Source organism: Symphodus melops, assembly GCF_947650265.1.
Source record: "Symphodus melops genome assembly, chromosome: 1".
In the NCBI taxonomy this organism is placed as follows: Eukaryota; Metazoa; Chordata; class Actinopteri; order Labriformes; family Labridae; genus Symphodus; species Symphodus melops.
Window position 1 is genome coordinate 27,802,712 of NC_136691.1, and position 15,573 is coordinate 27,818,284.

The window sequence follows — 15,573 nt, forward strand, 5'->3', positions numbered from 1 at the left end:
TGGATTTGTATAAAAGCATCCGTTTACGGATAGTTTTGAAACAGTGTTTCAGTACATCTTGAAGAGGGCCAGCAAGATTAAACATGAAACATTTTAATTTTACCATGAAAATGTCTCGTTGAGATTCAAGATCTCTTTTTACAGGAGTCCTGGCCAAGTCCCCAGCATCACAGTTCTAGACATGAACAGGTGAAAGATTCGTGTCCAAACCTCACATCATTGTACTAAACTAAAAGCCTTAAGTTCTTTTGTGCTTAAGTTCACGTCGTTACTGTTTGCCTTCAGTGATTTGAGTGCTCCAGTATTTTGGTCCCAAGTCTTACATTATTTCAACATAAAAGCATGGTTAACACTCAATTTACAACACAACACTCCTTGTTTTTTCCAAGCACCAAAACATGCGTTTCCAAACATTACAAATTTAATTTGTGTTTAGCTTCTGAATTTTAGAGGGTAAACCCAATTAAATGCTGCATAAATCATATATGAACGTCTTTTGTAAAAACAAAAACAAAACAATGTAATGAGGCAGATCTTTATTAACAAACATCCAAGTTGACAGACCATTTCTGCTTTAAGCATGCAACCATGAACATTTGAAGGTGGGGAGGCAGCGACAGAGCGTTTATTTATGAACCTCGTGCTCGATATTTTCTCCGTCTGGAGAGAAGCTCATTATTTAGGCTTGAGAAACACTGGATATGCAAACAGCCTGTGTGCACAGATCACCGTGTTTTTCAGGTCATCTGATACAATGACTGCCGTCAAGTACGTTTCATCTTTATTTGACATTTCACCATGAGAACCCCTCTGTGTCCAGAGAGAGATATGACCAGTACACATCACTCAGTACATAAAACAGAGGCACATGTTTATAGAAAATGTAAAACTAATATTTAGAAATATTTTCATTTCCTCTTCTGGCATAGAGGCCTTTTCTCATTTCAGCTTCTTCTCATAAGAAACATTTTAAAATCAAATATTTCAGAGTTTGTCTGTGAAGAATCAGAGCTTTGGCATCAGTATATTTATCAAACTTATTGATGGCAGGAAGGCCTGAACTGAGAGTCAAGATCAACAAACAATATGTTGTGACAGTTTACTTCAATAAACCTGCAACCATCCAAATACATCTCAAAACTTGATTTATCAGCTGAGTAAGAAAACTCAACAATGAGCTGACAATAAACTGATATTTGCAACAAGCTCGGCAGCAAAGCCGCTCATTAAAAAAATGTAGAAAGACGACTTAAAGCAAGACATGCAGCTGTCAGATACAACAAACACTTCCATCATAGGAACGTTTAATTAAGGTGTCGTGGGTAATAACACCATTAATGCCTTATAACTTTTCAACTCAAGCTTCGTTACGAATTTGGCAAAAAATTAAGACTTTAAAAACAACATAACTCAGTGTCAAACAGACTTATATCTTATAAGCACACAAATGCTATAAGCTCAAGTGATGCTGTAAGTGCCCCAGTTATACGCTCAGTCACTCATTCCAACAGGGAAGTTAACCTCTGGGAGCTGAGTCACCAATGACGCCCTAAGGACTGGTGTACCTCTTATCCTAATAAAGAGGAAAGGCCTCCTTGCATCATGCAAACATTAAATGCAGAACAAAGAGGACGCCCCAAAGTAACATTGTGTTCCAACTTGAGCAAGGATGATAATCAGCCTGCTGATCATCTCAGCCGATATTAGCTTATCCAGTGAACATCAGTATCGACTGATTTCATCGTAGATGTACGTCGATATTACTTGATTTATTCACCAGTTAAATAGCTTTTCATTTGAGTATATAAGAAACATATCTGCAAATATGCAGGATTCTTCTTGCTTCAATAAGGAAGCCATTGTATGATAAATATAATACTGTAAGTGTAACTGGAACAACACAGTCAGACGGAAAACAGAGAACTGTTTCCTATTTCTAACTCTGTCTCCTTTTAATGACTTGTAAGGCATCACTTGAATAACTGACATTTTCCTGTAATCAGTGCTCACATTTGAGACATTCAATTCCTGAAAACAGAAACAAATAGTCTCCAATAAAACTATGTAGAGAAACAAAGTCGGTACAGTACTATGACGTGCTCGTGCTCAAACACCGAGACAACATAATGTTTGGCCTGTAGCTTCGTGCTTTGCAAGTCCAACCAGCCATGTATAGGTGAGAAGGGCAGACACTTTTTGGAGGCAACTCGTACCCGATCACATGAAGTGATATTCTTTAGACTTTAGGCACTCCATTTAAAGTGACTTTTTTTTTTTCTCTTGAATTAAGTCGCAAGATGCAAACTCAGCTCTATAGGCAACACCCTTTACCGTAGCTAACACAATAATACTGGTTGAAACACAAGCTTTGGCAATTTAAAACTTGAAAGCATGAGAGATAGCCAAGAGACTAACTCGCTCAGTTTCCTAAAACCTTGTTCAGTGCTACTTCAATCAAAAATGAGTAGAGCATACTGGAAGCATTTAGCAACAAGGACCTTGGTAGAACTAAGACAACTAAAGGTTTCCTGTCCAAACAGAGAAACCGTTCTACTCATAAATGGTAATGAGCATTGCAAACAGCCTTCTCCTTGACCATCTCAGCTGTTAACCTTTGATTTAGATCGAGTAAAGCTTTGAGCAGGTCATTTAAGCTGGCCTCTCTGCCTTTCTTCTCCACCCAAACATTCAGCAGCTCGTGGATCTTGTCCTCGTGGGTGAGGAGCTCTCTGCTTTTGATCTCGTTGTCAGACATCCCGAGGTTACGGAAGAATCTCTTGACGTAGTCGACATTCATTTCTTCAAAATACTCGAAGCATTTCCTCAGAGACTCTTCACCTGCAGACAAAGACAAAAACAAACCTTCATTCAGTCACCCTGAGCTCACCAGTGTCCTGAATATTCACCGTTTCATGAGAGAGTTGCACTGATTCATGTTTGAACGTGGTAGCAAGTGTTCTAACATTTGAGGGAATTCAAGAAAATAAAAACTTACCGTTCACAGGATAAAGCAAGGGAAACTCTTCCTCTTCCTTAACGACACAAGAGAGCAACAATTGTTAAAATCAAGGGATGTCCGTTTAAATTCCTTAAGAGTCTTATCATTTATTGTGACTCCAAGACTTCACAAGTCACCACTCACTCAGTTAGCTGGCATTGAAAACGTCACGCTCCTAATCTGAGCCACCACTTTGACTGTTTTATGAAAATCTTTGAGTCAACAGGTGGAGCAAAAGGGGAGGGTGGTCAGAAAAAAAAAATGTTTGCACTGTATAAAACATAAAACTGTGTTCTACAGTTTAACTTTCTGAAGGAGAGAAGACAGACTGTGGGTGGATGACTTGCTAGGCTTGGGCCGTCAGCTGTTAGGAAAACAAAGCATGACTCAAGTAGTAAGCAGGTGAGAAGGAAGCGAGGTTGGAAGCAGGCTGAGGTCTCACCCTCCTGCGTGGCGGTGGAACTGTGAAGCCGGCTCGGGGGCCAGACGTGGGGAATGCAGAGGACGGCGGGCCTGTTAGGCTGTGCTGAGAGTTACTGGATGAGCTGCTGACGCTTTCACACAACACTTGACGCTCATCCTCCGTGAAGGATTTGGTTCTCACCAGCTGCCCGGACAGGAGCAGATTTGCGCAGCTACGCTTTTGGGTGTCTGCGTTCCTCCTTTCCTCAGTGAGAGAGTCGTCACTGTAATCCTGAGGAACAGTCAGACACACCATTTATAGAACTTTTTGAAGAGAAACCTTCATATTTCTCAGACTAGTTTTGAATTTATCTTCATTCTTTACACTATATAATATAAAATGTATTTATTTAAATAAATAAATGATGAGTTCAAAACTTAATCTCTGTGATTATTAAGATGCAATAGGTAACGTACCTGTCCACCAGGTAGATTTCTCTGAGAGGCTGGAAAAAAAAAACAGACTTGAATTGACCTTCATTAGTTAACCAGGAGTGCTTCAAAAAGGTAGAATAACACGGGCGTCTTCTTAGGTACTGTGTTTACAGAGAGACGGGGGCGTGGCCAGGGCTGGCATGAGCTCCATCCAGTGAGCTGATATTATCTGGAGAATTCAGCTCGAGCTCTATTGTGGATGTTGTCATTCCGTTGGACTAAACAGAGCAAATATTTTCATTATGGCGTCGTAGAGCAGACTCTGTTCTGTTACAGGAGGGGCAAATAAAAGCTCTTTAAGTGTACAAATCAACTTCAGGCCACCTCTGTACAAGGCAGGAGCCACCGCAGTCTGAAGCGCCTGGAGCCGGCCCTGCAGCTCAATCATTACACCAACAAGTGGTCTGTAGTGCTCTAACGTAAACGGCACTGAAGGAGCAAAGGAGGTGTGTTGTAGAGATCAGTTTTAAAGTCACACAGACATTCTGTCCTGCTGGATGACCTATTTATGCAGGACTTGATTTGCATCTGTCACTACTCCTGCTACAGATTTATCACAACGGTCCCACATGCAGGGTCCCTTTAATACCTTCAGGCTGGCTGAATGAGGTCTTACCGGTCTGCCTTCAATATGCTTGGTCACTACTTCGTCCCCGTTGACTAATCAGTGTTTGAGTTACGGTCTGCAGGGTGGAGCAGTTTAACCAGCTAAAAGATGTTCATTATGTTGGCCTCATTAAAGTTTTTCCATATACTGTATCATCATCTTGCGTCAACAGGAAGTGTGAGCACATCATCTGTTATTGTGCAAGCTGCCATGTGACCATCAGAATCTGCATTCCAGCCGGTTAGAGCCAGGTTAAACAGGTTTCCGTCACTGCTCATCCCTTCATTCTTTTCATTAAATAAACAAATCTATTTGTCCTTCCACATTTCCTTTTAGCAAGGCACATATTGTACGGCGTTGTCCATGAAGGACAAACAGAAACAACACATTAGCAAAGTGAAGAAAATAAAAGTCAAGATTCTTCAAACAAACTCTTTGACTGCCATGTGAAAACAAAGCTGCTAGTTTATTAATACAGACGTGTTTAAAGAGAGAGGACTGTCAGCAGGGAGAAGAATAACTCACAGAACTGTTTTAATGATGAAAAAGATCAAATGTCCATCCATTCATCCATATCCAATATAAAGCACAAGTCTTGAATGAATCAGACTGCACCAGACTGAAGTATGTTTGCACGCTCATCCTTAACATGTTCAAATATATTTGTCTCGTCTGATAAGACAGCTGAAGAGGGGGGAAGGGGATAGAAACCCCACGTGAATAGAAAGGTGTAATCCCAACATATCCCTGATCATCTGTAACCCTGAAATGCTTAAGGAGGGCCTAACAATGAAGGAGGAGGCCTCGAGTTAGCGCACGGCAGAAGGTGTTTTCGTCAGGTTAGCTGAAGAGCCGACGACTGTGGCCTCTGTACATCTTGTGTTGGGATTTTCTATTTTCACCTACCTGTTGCTCGACGTTTGCACAGCCACACCACCGCACCGACAACGACAAAGATTCCCCCGACAGCAATCAGGACAAAAACAATCCATGTGGTCTCTGATTTGGAAAAAACCAGACAGAACAAACGACCATTACTGTGTGTGAAGTCTGTTCACAGACAAGTTAGCCACACATCTCTCTGTCTGTGTGGTGTTCAAGCTTTACACATACTGTATTTCAGAGAATGCCTATTGGTCGATTAGTTTTAACTGAAGAGCGATGCATTGACACATTTGATCAGGAGTTTACCTGAGGCAGAGGAAGGACTGCGCTGGGTTTTCTTGCACTGCGTGTTCATGGTTGAAGTACAGTTCTTAACTGTTTCCTCATCTTTGTCACACCTAGATTTAAAACACACTGTTTAATGCTTCAAGAATGTCAATGAGTGAGGCGTTATCCATCGAGATGAAGCAATCATCCATCAGTCTGTACCATCAAAAGGTGTAGACTCGAGCGGCAGACACTCACCTTGAACACTTCTTGCACACCTCGCACGCTTGGTCTGGAGCACAGAACCCTCCAGACCGGCACTGACACTCGGCGTTCTGGGTCGGAGAACACGGCTTCACGACGTCCTGATCTGAGGACGCAGCACAGAGAGCTCATGAAGTCAGAGTTTATGCTCAGAGACATTTGAAAAGTTTGAATATGGATTTGACCTTCACATCACATCCATCAGTAGCGTGAAGTTGTCGAGCTGAATTACCTGAGCGACACTGAAAGCACTTAAAACATTGCTTCAGTCCGTTTGAATGCTCAGTGAATGTTCCATCCTCACATTTCTCACACTTGCCCTTCCTTCGGTTTTCGTTGCATGGAGATATCAAACGGTAACCTTACAAACACACACAGAAAGCAAGGACGTGTTTTTTTCTACATGAATAATAAAGCATTAACATTTCATTCCGCTGAGATTTGAATCGCCGTGGAGTAAATCAAGTGGCTCACCAGCTGGACAGTTTGAACAGCACAGGTCGCCATGCCGGTACTCCTCCTCGTCGTCGCAGTAGATTTCCCGCCGTACGATGTCCACGTCATGGCCAGGCGCTTGCATGCCCCCCGTGAGCTTGACGAGAAAAATCAAAACCATCCAAACCTTTGAAAGAGAGAAGAGAAAAAACATCACTGGAATGACAGATGTTGTTGTCTTAAAGAAAGCCATCTTTAATAAAAGAAAGCCAGAAAGCCTAACAGTCAGTCAGAAGTTAGTTTTTTTGATTGTGAAGTAAAAGATTTTACGTCAGGTTGTGAATTGACTTCATGTTTTAATCACGACTAATGGCTGAGCTGTAATGTTTATAATAGTTAATCTCAGTGAATGTTATGATAGTCAGCCATCACAAAGAGATTTGAGCGAAATGTGGTCAGGAGCCACAGGTCAGATTCAAACCCGAGCTCCCTGATTGGAGGACTAACTGTGTGTGCACTAACCACTGGGTTACAGGCTCCATCGTTGATCTCATTTTTAATACTGTGTTTCAAATTCTATTCATTTGCTATTTTAAAATAGAAATTGTTTGGCTTTCATTTTAAGTCCTCTCCCTTTCTTTTTCTTAATTCAGCCCTGCTTTTATTTTGAAACACAGAAAGGAGATGGAAGGTCAGGACATGAACTTGAAGTGGGGTCACAGTTTGTCATTAGGAGTTGGTGGTGGGTCCTGAGGATAGCCCAGGAAGCCCCGTTTCCACACAGCAGTCCGGTACGGATCGGTACGGTTTGGTTCAATTAAGCCTGATCCCGTTTGTGTTTCCACAGCCACCCGTGCCCTATTTGGTAGGCGGTGTGTAAGCCGGATGCCGATAGCCGCTACGTGATAGCATCACATGATAGCAGCTAACCGCTAACTAATAAATTCCCTTTATTAAAACGCAACACAAACAAAACCAACAATGGAAGACATCCAGCAGTTCATCTACTCGAGGAGAAATAAAGACGTAAACAATCAGCTGTGTGTCACAGTCAATGGTTTAAACACAGTCTATGGTTTAAACACAGTCAATGGTTTAAACACAGTCAATGGTTTAAACACAGTCAATGGTTTAAACACAGTCTATGGTTTAAACACAGTCAATGGTTTAAACACAGTCAATGGTTTAAACACAGTCAATGGTTTAAACACAGTCAATGGTTTAAACACAGTCTATGGTTTAAACACAGTCAATGGTTTAAACACAGTCAATGGTTTAAACACAGTCTATGGTTTAAACACAGTCAATGGTTTAAACAGTCTATGGTTTAAACAGTCTATGGTTTAAACACAGTCAATGGTTTAAACACAGTCAATGGTTTAAACAGTCTATGGTTTAAACACAGTCAATGGTTTAAACACAGTCAATGGTTTAAACACAGTCTATGGTTTAAACACAGTCTATGGTTTAAACACAGTCAATGGTTTAAACACAGTCTATGGTTTGAACACAGTCTATGGTTTAAACAGTCTATGGTTTAAACACAGTCAATGGTTTAAACACAGTCTATGGTTTAAACACAGTCTATGGTTTAAACACAGTCAATGGTTTAAACACAGTCAATGGTTTAAACACAGTCTATGGTTTAAACACAGTCAATGGTTTAAACAGTCTATGGTTTAAACACAGTCAATGGTTTAAACACAGTCTATGGTTTAAACACAGTCAATGGTTTAAACACAGTCAATTGTTTAAACACAGTCAATGGTTTAAACACAGTCTATGGTTTAAACAGTCTATGGTTTAAACACAGTCTATGGTTTAAACACAGTCAATGGTTTAAACACAGTCTATGGTTTGAACACAGTCTATGGTTTAAACAGTCTATGGTTTAAACACAGTCAATGGTTTAAACACAGTCTATGGTTTAAACAGTCTATGGTTTAAACACAGTCAATGGTTTAAACACAGTCTATGGTTTAAACACAGTCTATGGTTTAAACACAGTCTATGGTTTAAACACAGTCTATGGTTTAAACACAGTCTAGTTTGCCGACGTAACACAGGAAGTGACAATTCTTTCAACCAATCAGCTGACTGCAGTGTTTAGCTCCACCTTTTCGTAGACAACCACTGGTCAGAAGGAACAAAACTAACAAGTGATAAATTAAGTAATGCTGACAGTCCTAATTTCAATATATTAATGTCTTTGGCTCTGGTGAATTATCTGAAATCTAAAAGAGGTCAAGAGGCTCCTGATGAAGTTTAGAAGCTCTGATAGAGTTATGTATTATAGACGAGCTGCTGCTGGAGCCCTTCACTCTCCATGCAGCCTGGTTTGATCTGCTTCTTCAGTTATCTGCTCTGTCTGAAATGATTGGGGAAACTTTGACGTAGAGTAAATTAAATCATGACTGACCCTCTGATGTGTGACTCCATTATTATATTTGGTCCTCACTCTTGAACATGCACAAAGATTGAACCGATATTTGAGGCATTTCTTAAAGATAAAAAGATGATCATTTACATCTGCAGAGTCTCTCATGACACTAATGTTTATTTAAGTCTTTCTGTTTAGGATCTTTATTTTTATTTTTTGTGAAGCGGCTCAAGGTACGAGGGGAGAATGTGGATACGATGAGGAGACTTCATCGACAGACTGATAATAACAGTAAAAATAATAAAAAGGTCTGAGCAGCTGCCATTTGTGCTCTATGGAGAAAGAGAAACCCTTTTAAAGTTATTTCAGGAGGGCCGGTAGCTCAGTGGTTTTTATGTGCACCTCATGGACAGATCAGTGCAGTGATAGTGGGTTCAAATGAGCTCGGCACTTCGCTGTGTGTCCTCCTCCACATGTCACGTCTCACTTCAGCTGTCCTCTAATAAAGGACTAACACTTATTTCCTGTCTGTCCCCAAACTAATATATGAAGTTAGAGGAGAAAATCAGGCCAGCGTGATGCCTTCTGGTGAGTTAAAGAGCGTTCATGACACGCAGCCGGACCTCCCACAGTACAGCCCCCCCCCCCCATAAAAAAAACATCCCGCTTCATGCCACATTCAGATGCTGGACACTGGATAAAGTGGTTCGATCACTTTCATCACTCCAGTAGGTCACTCAGTAGCTCCGCCTACTCTGCTCACACTTAGTCAGTGTTTGCTCTCTGCACTTTAACATGGCACCCCCCCCCCTTCTTCTTCTATTGAATGAACTACAGCATGATGATTTTAACTAATGTCTTGTGTCCTGCATGCCTTGAATTTCCCTCGGGATCAATAAAGTATCCATCTATCATTACTGTGGGAGCACGGTGGCATGCTTTTATGTGAGATTAAATGTATGAAGTGCTCTTAAAACATGTTGGTTTTTCTTCACACGAGGACCAAAATGCACAATTTATCATTTAATAAGTCACACTGGTTAAAAATACATCTATTAAATAATATGTAATAGTTGGGTCATGATATTCTTGAAGGAGTTGATGGTGGGTCCTCAGGCTGGACCAGTTGAGAACCCCTGATCTATCAGCTCGTTGATTGAGTTCATGTTTTATAGTAAGAACAATGAGATTACTTTGAAGTACATAGATTTTAATTTAATGTCTTTAACAGTGTGTTCAAAATGGACTCCTTCCTGCTGTTTGTTTCATTTATTGTCCTTTGTGAATGTGGGCCTGTCTTACAGTTCGTCCTCTGCTCACAGACATGTTTCAAGGCAAATAAAGGTGTGATGAATGATGTGTTGTGAAGTCACCTTGTGTCCACAGGTAGTGAACCTGGCCAGGTGAAACCAACCCAAATAAGGTAATCATACAGTCACCAGATTCCAATCCACACCCAGTATTTCCTAATATCTTTGGATCATGCAGGGACTTCTCCCCACTCACTCTGCACAAATACACACCTACTCACATGTGCATTTAGCATTCCTGGGAATTATCTGGAGGCCCAGACATTAAAGTCCAACTATCCCACCCATGCAAGGAGTAAACTGATATTTTAAAAAAAAGCTGCAGTGTGTGAAGTCAGGAAGATAAATAGAAATAAGAAACCTGAGAGATGTAGAGAGTGTACAGATCGGGACTTTCTGAAGGGCTGAATCCAGGGGAAAAAACTCAATCAGGAAAAGACACTTCATAGGTGTCAAGAGTCAAATCTTACTCAGAGTGCGACAATAAGGGAGACATTCAGTAGATTCATTTGTTAGGTCATTTCATGTGTGTTGTGAATTGAGCAGGACAGTAAGCAGCTCAGTGATGTGTGGAGAATACTAACAGGGTTTGAATGGATGAGGAATGTCTCACCTGGGCTCGGAAACACTGAGACACTTTGACACACAGGCGGCAGATCTTTCACATGACCTGCCTCTACGAAAGGTTGGAGACTTTCAAGTCAACTTGGTTCTACTTTGGTTTTAATACAAATACATTTATGAGCTGCTACTTTGACTGTCAGTGTGAGTGAAACAATGATGAACGTTTGGATGTGTTCGGATGACGTAGATTCAACACAACTATTTGTTTGTTGTTGTTGTTCACGATGAGGAAATGCTCATCATGGGATCGATAGTGTCTTTTAATAAACACATTGGACTTATTATCAAACAGTGCCAACAACAAAAAGTCACTTACCTGACAGGTCAGGAGCGTTGTCATGCTTTGCTGTAGAAGTTTGAATCCACAGATTTGACTCCAATCATTCCTAAACGTGTCAATAATCTGCGTTAACCTGCGCGTGACGCTCTCCTCAGGATCGAAGTCTACAGCAGGTGTGACACATTGCGCTGAGGACGATGACGCCATTGAAGAGTGGGCGGGGCTACATAACCGGCTCCATGCAGGAAGAACTCACTCCCAACTAGTTTGTATGAGCCGGAGCTTCAGATACAAGGGGTGCAACCGAATCTCAAAGTATCTACTCAATCAGTCAGTACGCAGTATCTACTCCATCTAATATACGGTTAGTACGTACTATTGATAGGCAGAGATTTGTTTTATTCCTCAGCATAGAATGACGTCATATGCGTAACCCGAACTGGCCGCCTCCATCCTCGTTTTATTTTAAGCTTTATTCAAGAAGAAACGACATAAATAAAGTTCAAAAACAAAAACAAAAACGGATTGAATAATAAAATGACATGAAGTACATACATGAAATACAGTAATACAAAGTAAGGCCTTAACTTAACCAATAAAGTTATTTAAACAGAGGGTGAAAGGTTTTATAATAATGCAGACATTTGTTAATTTACTTACATTAGTTACTTTAATTTAAGATTTAAAAAAATTGTTAAATGAATCCATGTTCATTTGTTTGAGGTTATTTATAGAGAATCAAACATTTATCAGCTTCCATGGTGAGTCTCTCCGTTGTCTCCCATCCTATTGCTACCTGTCTCAGGTGTGTTTTTTTCTGTCCCACCGCCATTTGAAACATTTTGGGTCCCTTGAAACGTGCTATTTAAACTCAACTATTAAGGTTATTCAAGTGATGTTATTTACATCAGTAATTTGACCTCTCTGAACACAAATAAAGTTCTATTTTTGAACCCAGTTACCTTTTTGTCATACATTTAAAAAAGGAGTTTTAGGGTCCGCAGGTATCCTCATGGATAGTGCACTCACTCCATGGACCTCATTTCCTGCATGTTATTCCCCACTCTCTCTCCATTCCTGACTCTATCCACTGTCCTGTCTCTAAATTAAGGCATAAAAAGGCCAGAATCCTTAAAAGTGCTGAATGGCTTCTCTCCCCCTGCTCATATGGACAGTAGGATAACAAAAGAGGACAAACTATTGGACCCAAATCCTTTAAAATGCATGTAGTCAGTTATCAGTGCCTCGTTCATTGCATGATCTGATGATCAGATGTCTGCAGCTCTCACATATGCAGCCTTACATGAGCCTTGCTCCTGGGATGGTTCGTGTTTAGTTATTGATGTTGTGTTTGAGAAGAAGACGCGATGGGATTAAAATGAAGCTCATTCTTCTAATCACTGTCTTTGTTGTGATGCGAGCTAACGTGTCACAGAGCTGTAGCGGACACGGTGTCAGAGTTTTACTGGCAATGAGCAAAAGCCAAGAGCTGATGAGGAAGACTCCTTATTGGGGGGACGGAGGCTTTCACGGCTCATAGACACCTCGTTCTAAAATGTGCACAACTTGTCTACAACTCTCTTAGCCCAATTTATTCACACAATCATTCTATCTGTTCAGTTGCAGCATTTCCAGGTCTCAGTGCACAGTTTACCACCGACAGTGCAGGAACTTATGTTTGTGAGATGATAAGGCAGGGAGGAGGCTGAAACCTCTGAGACAGTTTTTCCAAGATAAGACAGGCAGCATTGCCTCTGCTCGTCTGTTGCTGTAAAGGTCAAGATCAGTTGTTATAATTAGTAAAATAGTTTTCTTTGCCTCATACTACCCCTTCATATTATCTTGTGCTTTTATATTGTTTAGGGTTAAGGGGATTTGAGTGCAAGGATTTATAGTGAAGGGTTAGCTGGCTCACTTTAGCTCAGTTACTCTCCTTTGTACAAAAGATCTTTCCAGCCTGATGAAAAATTAAAAGAGAAGCAACATGCCAGGAAGCAAGGCGTCAAACTAAACAACAGTTTACTGATTAGCACGTGGGTAAAAAGAACAGTTTTTAAGTCATGCAGAGTGGTGTGAGATAAAATGTGTCACCTCTGCTGCTCTTTAGACAGTCTAGTGTCTGTCTGTCTGTCTTGCTGTGATCTCGACAGATGCAGCTTTAAACAGCTGTCTAAATATACACACTGAATAAGAGCTGAAGCCTTGTTAGTGTGCATTATAGTGAGATGCATCCGAACATTTAAGAGCCACTTTAACCTGTACTAGAGTAGTGTCTGTCCGACATAAGCACTGACTAAAAATAGGTTTTAAAGAACTTGTTTCTTCATGGGCAGAAATCTTCAGCAGGAAGCTCGTCTCCACAAAGCTGGCTCAGGCTGATGGGAGCAATAGGAAAAACTCCAGATATTTACTGGAGGAGCTGTGTGTGTGAACACAAACAGGGTGGGGGTCATTGTGATTGGAGGGGAGGTGGAACACTCGGGACTATTTGCCAGTCAATCACAGGGCTGACATCCAGCCACAGTCACATTCACACCTTGTGTGTTTGGACTGTGGGAGGCAGCCGGAGTACAAGGAGAGAACCCACATCGACGGGGATTCAAACCAGAAACCTTCTCACTGTGAGGCGATAGCACCAACCACTGCACCACTATGCAGCCCCCCAAGTTAAAATCTGCCAAATTACTAATAATTACAGTTAAAAGTTGTTTTTTTTATTATCGATCAACATGTCAGTTCTCAATTTCACTCAGAGAAGTCACACAAGTGTCTGCAGTGCTGGTTCATTTGTCTGCCGTTCTGAGCATGCTGGTGAAAATAACTGAACGCTAATGGAGGTTGTAAAATGACAAAGCTGAGATCTTTCAACTGTACATTTATTTCAAAAAGGCTGCATATACATTTGCAAATTCTACTGTACAGAAAAACATCCAAATGTCCATAATTATAGATACAGTTCACCACAAAGCTGCCCTGGCATCACCAAACATAGATGTTCACCACTAGAAAAGCTCTGCAGCCTTTTCAGTATTATAGTTTTTAATACTTTTAACTAATACCTTTAAATGTATATGTATGATTTGATGTTTTTTTTAAAATTCCCCATCCTTTCTTAACAACATTCACCATTTACAGCAGATAAACAAGGCACAAGAATAGTGATGTGATGCCGAATGGGTTAGACACATCCAGATTGAAGCATGCCCAGACTGTTGACTCTCATTGGGCGTAGCGCACAGACAGGATACTCGTGATTCTAACTAAGCCTTGAATAAAACAAAACACACATTTCTGTATTCGAGGCTCTGTATTCACTGGACAAGTCACAGTTAAGTAACCACTGTTATCATTCACCTTCCTGCTTCAAATTCAATTTAACCTTGATAAACCAGGAAGGACAAAAACATCTTTCAAAATAAAAGCTTCATCAATTACAAAGTGTTCAAAAACACATGAGGAATTGGATTTGGACTTTCTTTGTTTAAGTTCATTCTGTAAATAAAAGGAGCAGTATGTGACTCTGACACCCAGTGTTTAAAACGGGTATTCTGCAGGGTAGTTTCATACTATTGCAGAGAGCTGTCTCCCCCCCGCCCCCTCTTCTCTAGAGTGGATGTTCACGCAGGTTACCATGAGATAGTCACTAAAGCTTCAGTGTTTAGCCACCTCTACATCGGTCTCTAAACCTTTCTGCGTTCTAACTTCTCTCCATTTTTCCAAAGCATCCCTAATATCAATCTAGCTTCCTCGACCTGAAGCTCCAGTCACATGGGGCTCATGTAGATTTGTGGAAACGGTGACCACATTTTATTGTACACCTAAAAATACATAAACCGGGTCTTTTAGGAGCACAGCCATATCTGCTTGCTGGCCTGGCTACAAGACCAAGAAGTAGTGATGTATTTGGCTGTTCCCAACAAACGCTTAGTTAGCTAATTGAAAAGTGTTTGGTAGGTAAGTGTAGACATGAGCAGGTTGATTGGTGTTCTCAGAGGATAACAATTTTAATAAAATTAGTAATCATGTTGGCTTTTTCTGTTATGATGATTTAAGGTGTACTTAAAAATCCTTCTTTTATCACTGAACTACAACTAATATATTTTTCTATTTCACTTTCAAGCCTCAGATAACTCAGAGCGCGTTTACTTATTATGTTTTTGCGTGTATTGAAGTTATTTAAGGTTGTGATGCTTTTTAATAAGTGTAGTTCAGATGTCTTGTTTGTGTGTATGTGACCATGAATAGTCAAAGCGTGTCTCCATATGTGGGCTGCCAATGAGTGGGAGGCTGTCTTGGGGGCAGTTGGGTGTGTTAGGGTCTGATATGAGGTCTACGTGGTGGGTGTTAATGTAGGGTATTCAGTGATAAGACTCAGCAATGTGTTTCCTGCCGTGTCAAGAAAGGATGACAGCTTCCTCTTTATCACTTTGTGGGCGAAAAGCCGTCACGACCTGGACCTCACCCGCTCGAAATTCACACTTTATGAAACTCATGATCGGGACAGGAACGCTCTCACTGTCTGCTTTTCAAGATGGAACTAACGGTAATACTGTCTTCTCCGAAAGGCCAAACTTTCTACAGGAAACGTTTGTTATTTGTTTAACAATTAATTTTAAAAATTAAAAT

General features: G+C 40.7%; 1 protein-coding gene across 2 annotated transcripts; it reads right to left on the reverse strand.

Moving 5' to 3' along the window:
* Window positions 1–73: 73 nt before the first annotated feature.
* On the reverse strand, window positions 74–11,181 carry LOC306829304 (tumor necrosis factor receptor superfamily member 10B-like). Of its 2 annotated transcripts, none has more exons than XM_079352300.1 (10): window positions 10,984–11,181; window positions 6,393–6,540; window positions 6,151–6,279; window positions 5,913–6,024; window positions 5,694–5,785; window positions 5,409–5,501; window positions 3,878–3,906; window positions 3,603–3,692; window positions 2,996–3,032; window positions 74–2,838 (listed from the first exon to the last, which is right to left on the reverse strand). In XM_079352300.1, exons 1-10 carry the CDS (start codon window positions 11,152–11,154, stop codon window positions 2,555–2,557), a joined length of 1,185 nt encoding a protein of 394 aa, XP_079208426.1. In that variant the 5' UTR covers window positions 11,155–11,181; the 3' UTR covers window positions 74–2,554. The 2 variants fall into 2 exon arrangements, with proteins under 2 accessions (XP_079208426.1, XP_079208425.1); XM_079352299.1 differs by having other exon boundaries at window positions 3,441–3,692.
* Between the last annotated feature and the right edge of the window lie 4,392 nt (window positions 11,182–15,573).

Excerpts from the sequence above, each read along its gene's own strand:
- LOC306829304 (XM_079352299.1), bottom strand. The coding sequence starts at position 11,154 with ATGGCGTCATCGTCCTCAGCGCAATGTGTCACACCTGCTGTAGACTTC. Across the intron at positions 5,786-5,912 it reads GTGTGCAAGAAGTGTTCAAG|GTGTGACAAAGATGAGGAAA; the intron begins GTGAGTGTCTGC and ends TTTTAAATCTAG. Across the intron at positions 3,033-3,440 it reads TTCCACCGCCACGCAGGAGG|GAAGAGGAAGAGTTTCCCTT; the intron begins GTGAGACCTCAG and ends TGTGTCGTTAAG.